The 7,290-nt window shown below is 65.6% G+C and overlaps 2 protein-coding genes across 2 annotated transcripts; one reads left to right on the top strand and one right to left on the bottom strand.

Moving 5' to 3' along the window:
- Positions 1–616: 616 nt before the first annotated feature.
- HPCA (hippocalcin) lies at positions 617–4,031 on the top strand. The gene is made up of 4 exons (XM_050326430.1): positions 617–681; positions 2,106–2,566; positions 3,116–3,221; positions 3,479–4,031. The coding sequence occupies exons 2-4, from the start codon at positions 2,189–2,191 to the stop codon at positions 3,574–3,576; spliced, it is 582 nt and encodes a 193-aa protein (XP_050182387.1). The 5' UTR covers positions 617–681; positions 2,106–2,188; the 3' UTR covers positions 3,577–4,031.
- A 242-nt stretch (positions 4,032–4,273) lies between these two features.
- Positions 4,274–6,304, bottom strand: TMEM54 (transmembrane protein 54). Its single transcript, XM_050326429.1, has 6 exons — positions 6,292–6,304; positions 5,533–5,726; positions 5,151–5,210; positions 4,793–4,981; positions 4,578–4,712; positions 4,274–4,422 (listed from the first exon to the last, which is right to left on the bottom strand). The coding sequence occupies exons 1-6, from the start codon at positions 6,302–6,304 to the stop codon at positions 4,330–4,332; spliced, it is 684 nt and encodes a 227-aa protein (XP_050182386.1). The 3' UTR covers positions 4,274–4,329.
- Positions 6,305–7,290: the final 986 nt, after the last annotated feature.

Below are 7,290 nucleotides of genomic sequence, written 5' to 3'. Positions count from 1 at the left end.
TCCTTATAGCCAGCATCTGTCTCCACTGGAGCCTTTTCCTGGTGCTCGGGGCAGCTGCTGAAAGCCTCTTTGCTTCAGCCTCTGGAATGACTGGGGAGGATTTCATACCCTCATCCCAGTCCTGGGGACACTCAACCCAAAATGTGCCTTTCTAGCCCCCTAATAGCCTGGCTTGGCACCTCCTTGGGCCAGCAGAGTCACAGCGTGTCCCAGTGCTCCCAGTATTCCCACTGCACCAAGACCTGCCAGTCCACCCAGTGCTCCCAGCGTTCCCAGTGCCTGAAGACCTCACAGTCCACCCAGCGCTCCCAGCGCTCCCGCTGTTCCTTCCCAGTGTTCCCATCGCCCCAAGACCTCCCTGCGATCCCAAAGCCCCCCCCTCCCCAAACCCTTGCCAGTGCAACAGGGGTCCCCCATTTCACCCCAGACCCTGCCTGGGGGGACCGGGGGCTGCACCCCGAGCTCCCTTCCGTGGGGGGTGTCTCGGGAGGGAGGGGGTGGGCGTGGGGGTGCCAGGGGGATGCTGCGGGTGCAGGCGGTGCCCCCGGTGCCCCCGGTGCCGGTGCCCCCCGGTGCCGGTGCCCCCCCGCCGCCCAGCACTGCAGCGGGCGCTCCCGGCGGGCGCTCCCGGGCTGCGTTGGCGCACGGCGGCGGCGGTGGAGGCTGCTGCTCTCCGGGCAGGTAGGAGGTGGCGGGGACGGGGAGAATTCGCGTGGGGGACAGACACACACGTCCTGGGGGCACTGGGGAGCCGGGGAGCCCGGGGCACTGGAATGGACCCAGCCCCGGGCACGTCCTTCCCCGCCGGCGGCTGCAGAGCCACCCCCGCCCCAGCGCATCTTTCGGAGGTGATCTGTGCCCCCCTCGGTCCCCAGCGCACCTTTCGGGGGTGCCTGGGAACCCCCTCCTCCGAGGGGACCTTTCCTAGGGTGTGTCCCCGGCAATGCCCCTCTCTCCGGGGTGTCCGGTTTGGGGACAACCCCCTGTAGCCCCCCCCCCACGCCACGGGAGAGTCTTCCCTAGGGGTGCCCAGCCACCCTTCCGGAGGTGTCCGCTTCGGGGTGGTCCTTGCAGACCCCTCTGAGGGGGCTGAGCCCCCCGCGGGTTCCCCTCCCAGAGGCGGGAGCTGCCCCGAGCAGTGGGAAGGGGTCACAGCCCCCCCGGGCATTGGGGTGGGGGTTGTGCCACCCCCCGAGGGACAAAACTGGGGACCCCTGAGTGGGGTGGGGGCACTCAGATCCTACCTCGGGCTGCTGGAGTGGGCGTGGAGCAGTGGTGGGGGTGATGGGGAGACACTGAGGGGTCCCAGCCCCCTGTAACGGGGGGGTCCAGCCCTACTGGGCTGCTCCCCTTGGGGAGTCCTGTTTGCCCCGTGATCCAGAGGAACGGGGGATTTGGAGATGCAGGGGTCTCTCCCCTCCAGGCACTGAAGCCCCCCACTGCATCCATGAAGCCCCTGAGCCCGTTCTCTCCCACAGAGGGGTCACAACACAGCCTTGGGTGCTGGTAGTGGGTCAAGGTCCTCCCAGAGCCCCCGGGGCAGGGATCTGTGGTGCGTGGCCGGGTGCTGGACACCCACCCTGCCCTCCTTGGGCCCCTCTGTGCTCCTCGGGGGTGATCCTGGCAGGATGGGGCGTGCTGGGTCCCCCCGGGGCTGTTGGCACCCTGAGGTGGGGAGGGAGCCCCGAGCAGGGATCTGCCACCCCCAGCCCTTCCTGGGGCTCCAGTGCCCACCAGAGGCATCAAATATTAACAGAGACAGCGGAGGAGCTGAAAATAACCCTCCTCCAAGGGATCTGACCCAGATCCGGCCAGCCCCAAAGCTGGGCTGGACCCAGAGCCGCGGGCAATGCTCTGTGGGCGCCGAATGCAGCCCCGTCCCCCTCCTGATCCCCCCTATATACCACCTATATATTATGCAAATGAGCCAGGAGGGCTTATTACGCAAACGGGAGGGGGCTGGCACTGCCTGGCCCTGGGTGGTCCCCGGGGCCGCCCCCGACGGCTCAGAGCGGCCGGCGGGGATGGAGGGGGAAGCACCGGCGTCCTCCCGGGAGTCCGGGGGCTGCCAGGGAGCACTGCCCTGTCCCTCTCCCCTCCTGTAGCACAGAGGGACCCCTGAGCCCGGCCAGGCACCTGCCCCACTCCAGCTCTCCGCCCCTGGGGGTGGCCGGCGGGTCCCAGCGGGATGGGGAAGCAGAACAGCAAACTGCGCCCGGAGATGCTCCAGGACCTGCGGGAAAACACCGAGTTCTCCGACCTGGAGCTGCAGGGCTGGTACAAGGGTTTCCTGAAGGACTGTCCCTCGGGCATCCTCAACGTGGAGGAGTTCAAGAAGATCTACGCCAACTTCTTCCCCTACGGCGACGCCTCCAAGTTCGCCGAGCACGTCTTCCGCACCTTCGACACCAACGGCGACGGCACCATCGACTTCCGAGAGTTCATCATCGCCCTGAGCGTCACCTCCCGCGGGAAGCTGGAGCAGAAGCTCATGTGGGCCTTCAGCATGTACGACCTGGACGGCAACGGCTACATCAGCCGGGAGGAGATGCTGGAGATCGTGCAGGTACCCGGTGCGCCCGCCCCGCCGCGGCTCCTCCTGTGCGGTCCTGGGTGTCACCCCGGGGTCACGGTGGCTGTCCCCTCCCCAGGACGGGGACATGCACCCTGTGGTGGCTGGGATGGAGCCTGTTGCTGTCTGCAGCTGTGGCTGCAAGGATCAGTCTAAGCCAGAGCATCCTCAGCTCCTTCCCTTGTCCTGAGGCCACCTTTGTTACCCCTTCCCGGGACTCTTCTCGTGCTTCCATGGAGGGCTGGGTACATGGCAGCTGTCCCCAAGCACTCCTGGTGGTGCTGGCAAAGGGACAGGAGATGCTCTCCTTGCCTTAACCCCAACCTCGTGGCATCAGCATCAGTGGCATCTCCTCCCCGCAGGAGCAGCTTCAGCCCTGGCTGTGCTGGGAGTTGAAACCTCCCAGAGCCTGATCCCATGGGAAAGGTGTTAAATGGCAGCACCATTCCCAGGGAAGCAAAGCCCAGATCTCTGTCCCTGCCTCAGGTGGGCAAAGCCAGGTGCCTGCACCCACCCACCCTCCTCCCCATCTCCCTCTCCCAGGCCATCTACAAAATGGTCTCGTCCGTGATGAACATGCCCGAAGACGAATCGACCCCGGAGAAAAGGACGGAAAAAATCTTCCGACAGATGGATACTGATAACGACGGTAAATGAGAGGAGATGGAGGGGATTATGGAAAGGTCTCATGGCTAAATCCGGGGGTCTTAGAAGGAGCCGCACGCACGCTGATTAAACGGCTCGTGGCCGCCGGTGTGGCCAGGGGAGCGCCGGCAGCTGGAGGGGTTTGGGGTGCTGGGCACCCAAGGGTGCTCACCCCGGGTGGGTGGGTGTCTGTGGGGTGTGCCAGGAGCTCTCTGGTGCTGGGTGGTGACCGCCAGGCTGAGTCCTGTCCCCTCCCCGCAGGGAAGCTCTCGCTGGAGGAGTTCATCCGAGGTGCCAAGAGCGACCCGTCCATCGTGCGCCTGCTGCAGTGCGACCCCAGCGGTGCCATGCAGTTCTGAGCCCCACTGAACCCCCCACCACAGCCCCCCGCGGCCCCCCAAGGCACCCCCGACCCTGCAGCCGGCCACTGCCACCGTCCCTTGCCCGGCCCCCCCATAGTCCCCACCCTGTGCCCTCAGAGCCCCCTCGGGGATGAGAGCTGGAGCCCGGCCGAGGCTGTGGAGAGGGGGAGCCCCAGGGGACAGTCCCCGTTGCTGGGGAGCCTCCTGTGCTGGGGGGAAGGATGGAGGCAGGGTCTGCCCCGAGCGAGGATGGTCCCCCCAGCAGCGGGGGGTCGGAGCAGGGGGACAGCCCAGCCCGGCAGGAGAGGCTGGCGGTGAAGCCACCGGTGCATCTCTGGCAGGGGTGGGCACAAAGGTGGCTTGGGGACCACCCCCTTCAACCTCCCCTCATGCACACACCGTGGGCCAGGCCAGCCCCTTCCCCATGGCTGGCGCAGGGGTGGGAGCTCCGGGGGTTTGGGGGGGGTGGATGCGCTTCTGCTCTTTTAATACCTGCAGAATAAAGTTTGTGTCAGTGCAGTCCGTGGTGGGAAAGGGGCCACTGACCCCCAGGGGGAAAGTTCTTCCTTGCAGGCTCTGGATCCAGCCCAGCTATCCCCTCTTGCTGCAGCTCCAGGAGACCCAAGGCCACGGGGATGGGCTCAGGTGTGCTGGCTGGGGGAGTCCAGGGGATGTGTCCACCCAATAGCCGGGCTGGGATGGGGCAGGAATGGCCAGGACACATCCACAGGGTCATCCCTCTGGCCCTGCTCAGAGCTGGGCACATTCCACGCTGTCCAGCCTCAGCAAGCCCAGGCACTGTCCGGGGTTGGGGCTCTCCGCAGGGGCTGCCTGCAAGGAGACCTGCAAGCCAGAGAGGAGGATGAGAATGAGACCAGTGGGAAAAGGGTGTTGGATCAGCAAGTCTTACCCTCCTCCTGGAGCCCCTGAGCCCAGCCAGGCCCATCCCAGCCCTGCATGGGAGCAGGTTGGTGCTGAGCCCGGGAACCAGGGGTCACCTTCCTCCGGTGTGTCCCACGGCAGCAGCGGCCGAGGCGGAGGAGCTCGAGGGTGAGCAGGAGGCAGCGGATGCCAAAGATGATCTCCATCGACTCCAGCACGAGGGACACGGCCCAGAGGGACAGCGTGGAGCTCTGGGGGACATGGGGCATCAGATCCTGCATATCCTCCCCATCCCCAGTGCACCCCCACCCACAGCCCCCTGGGGACTCACGTAGACGCGGGTGGGGTCGAAGGGGCACTCGCGGGACACCGGGGCAAGGGCGGCGTTGGCGACGGCGCAGGGGGCCAGCAGTGCCCGGCCCTGGTTGCCCAGGGTCAGCCCGATGGCCACAAGCAGCCCCAGCAGGCAGGACAGGCAGCCCAGGCTGGTGCAGGCGCTCAGGGTGAGAAGTGCCCATTTCTGTAGGAGGGACAGAAGAGGCAGCAGGGCGAGGCAGGGCCGTGCATGGCCAGCTGCCCACGCTCCCTCCACGGGGACAGCCCCTGAGGGAGGGGATGTGGTGGCCGTGCCCACTCCATGGAAGGGTTGCAGCCTGCTGGGGGCTGGGTGGAGGGCAGGGGGTGCTTACGAGGGCGGCGGGGGTGAGGTAGTGGGACAGCATGAGGGCAGCAATTCCACAGGAGATGGTCTGCAAGGAAGCACAGGGAGGTCAGAGAGGCCCCAGTGACACTGGTGCCCTTTCCCTGCTGACGTTGCCCCCGGCAGCTCAACTGGCCAGTTTGGGGCCAGCATCACAGGGGCAGTGCTTCAGCTCCCCCAGCCTCCCCCAGCAGTCCCTGGTTGTTTAATCCCTTGGTTTTGCACTAGAAAGGCTTGTTTAGAGCAGGGAAGGGGACACAGAGCAGTGCCCATCCTGCATCCCACAGTAACCCATCCTGCATCCCGGCTCCTGCCCACCCTGCATCCACCCCACGCCCACCCCTCACCCACCCCCTCCGTGCCCGGGGTACCAGCAGGGCGGCGATGCCGGAGGCGGTGTTGGCGATGAGGTACTGCAGGGACACGGCGTCCCGGGGGGCCACCGCGAACCGCAGGGCGGTGCCGTGCACGAGGGCCCCCGCGATGAAGTTGAGGTGCCCGACGATGAGGAGGATGAGGCCCGTTTTCATCAGCACCTTCTGGTGGCTGCCGGGGCTGAGGTGTCCTGAGACGAGGGGAGAGGAGGGTGTGGGGTGGCCGGCACAGGGCTGGCCCTCCTGCCCTTGCACCACACTCAGGCACAGGGATGGGGTGTTTGGGGACAGCCCAAGAGGACGTGGTGTCCTGTGCTGGTAGGGGGATGAGGCAGGAGGTGATATGGTGGAAGCTGCTGGTAAGCCCAGGTATGCAAACCACTGCTCCAGCCTGCTCTCCTGGGACCAGGGTGGTGGTGTGGGGCCAGCAGCCATTGGGGCCAGAGGTCCCTGACGGGGTTGAGAAGGGCTGGGGCTCCCTGGAGCGACGAAGAAGCTCTGGCAGAGCAGCTGTCCCTGAGCGGCACCTGCAGCACTGGGTTCTGGCACCTGCTACTTTGAGGAGCAACTGTGGGGTTGTTCCTCCCATGGAACCCACCCTGGGGCCGCTCTTCTCACACCCCCACCATCACCTGGTGCTCAGCCCAGCTCCATCCCTGACCCCTCGGCTCCCCTCCCTCCCTCCCTCGGTTCCCCCTGCAGGAGGACAGTGCTGGAGCCCTCCTGTCAGGATCACCACCCCAGACCCAGACTCACCTCCTTGGCACATCTTCACCAGGCCAGGATCAGGCCATCAGAGCCCCTCGATGCCCAAGGGGCCTGGCCCACCCTCAGCCCCCAGGCAGACGGGTCCATTGTGTTCCCAGTGCGTCAGATCAGGACCGGGGCTGGGACTGGGCAGGACCAGCTGCTGCTCCAATTCCTGTCAGACCAGCTCCCCTGTGAACAAAGGGATAAACTCCACCTTCACCTGCATGTCCCACCCCTGCACTCCCCTTGCTGCCGTGCTGGGACATGCTGTGCTGTGCCAACACACCATGCCACGCTGTGCCAATACACCCTCCCTCATCCCCTTCCCCATCCATTCCCCCCTCCCCAGCACGCTTAGGTTATTCCACCTTACAGCAGGCTGGGATCCAGCCAGGCAGCTCCAAGGCCAGGGGCTGAGGGTCTGGGAAGAGGCAGCCCCTCAGGGTGGGACACTGCTGGACCACGGGGCACAGGCCAGCACTGCCAGGTGCCAGGGACTGACCTGCAGAGAGAGGACAAAGCAGAGGGGTCAGGGTGGGTGGTGACTCCTCAGGGGGTGACTCACAGGAACCAGTCTGGTGGCCATCGCCCTCATGAAGCTTCCAGGGAAGTTACTGATATAGTAGGAGACAGGGAGAGGGATGGGGACAAGGGCTTGCTGGAAGAGCACCCCAGCTCTGCTCACACCAGGGGGCTGTGGGGACCCTCCCTCGCTGGTGGGAGACTCTCACTAATCCCTCTGCAAAGCTTGTTGCAGACACAAGGGGCACCAACAGCTTAATTACAGGGATAACCCTGGTTCCTGGGAGTGGTCTGGGGAAGGGCCTGGTCCAGGCAGAGGGACAAAAACATGATCCCCAATATCCCACCTGAGTCACCACTCTCAGCCTCCTCAGCTCCCATGCACCCAGCTGTGCTGGGAATTTGGCTTTAGTCCCCATCCTTCCCCTCCTTTAACCTGTACCCAGCCCTGCTGCACATGGAGATGGAGAAGAGAGACTTCTC

The sequence above is a fragment of the Myiozetetes cayanensis genome, unplaced genomic scaffold (genome assembly GCF_022539395.1).
Source record: "Myiozetetes cayanensis isolate MyiCay16 unplaced genomic scaffold, myiCay2020 scf31, whole genome shotgun sequence".
NCBI classification, from domain to species: Eukaryota; Metazoa; Chordata; class Aves; order Passeriformes; family Tyrannidae; genus Myiozetetes; species Myiozetetes cayanensis.
This window is presented reverse-complemented; position numbering and strand designations above follow the sequence as displayed.

Coding starts and splice junctions, on each gene's coding strand:
- HPCA (XM_050326430.1), top strand. CDS start 2,189: ATGGGGAAGCAGAACAGCAAACTGCGCCCGGAGATGCTCCAGGACCTG. Junction 2,567..3,115: donor AGATGCTGGAGATCGTGCAG/GTACCCGGTGCG, acceptor TCCCTCTCCCAG/GCCATCTACAAAATGGTCTC. Junction 3,222..3,478: donor GATGGATACTGATAACGACG/GTAAATGAGAGG, acceptor CCCTCCCCGCAG/GGAAGCTCTCGCTGGAGGAG.
- TMEM54 (XM_050326429.1), bottom strand. Junction 4,982..5,150: donor ACCTCACCCCCGCCGCCCTC/GTAAGCACCCCC, acceptor TCCCTCCTACAG/AAATGGGCACTTCTCACCCT. Junction 4,423..4,577: donor GTGGGACACACCGGAGGAAG/GTGACCCCTGGT, acceptor TCTGGCTTGCAG/GTCTCCTTGCAGGCAGCCCC.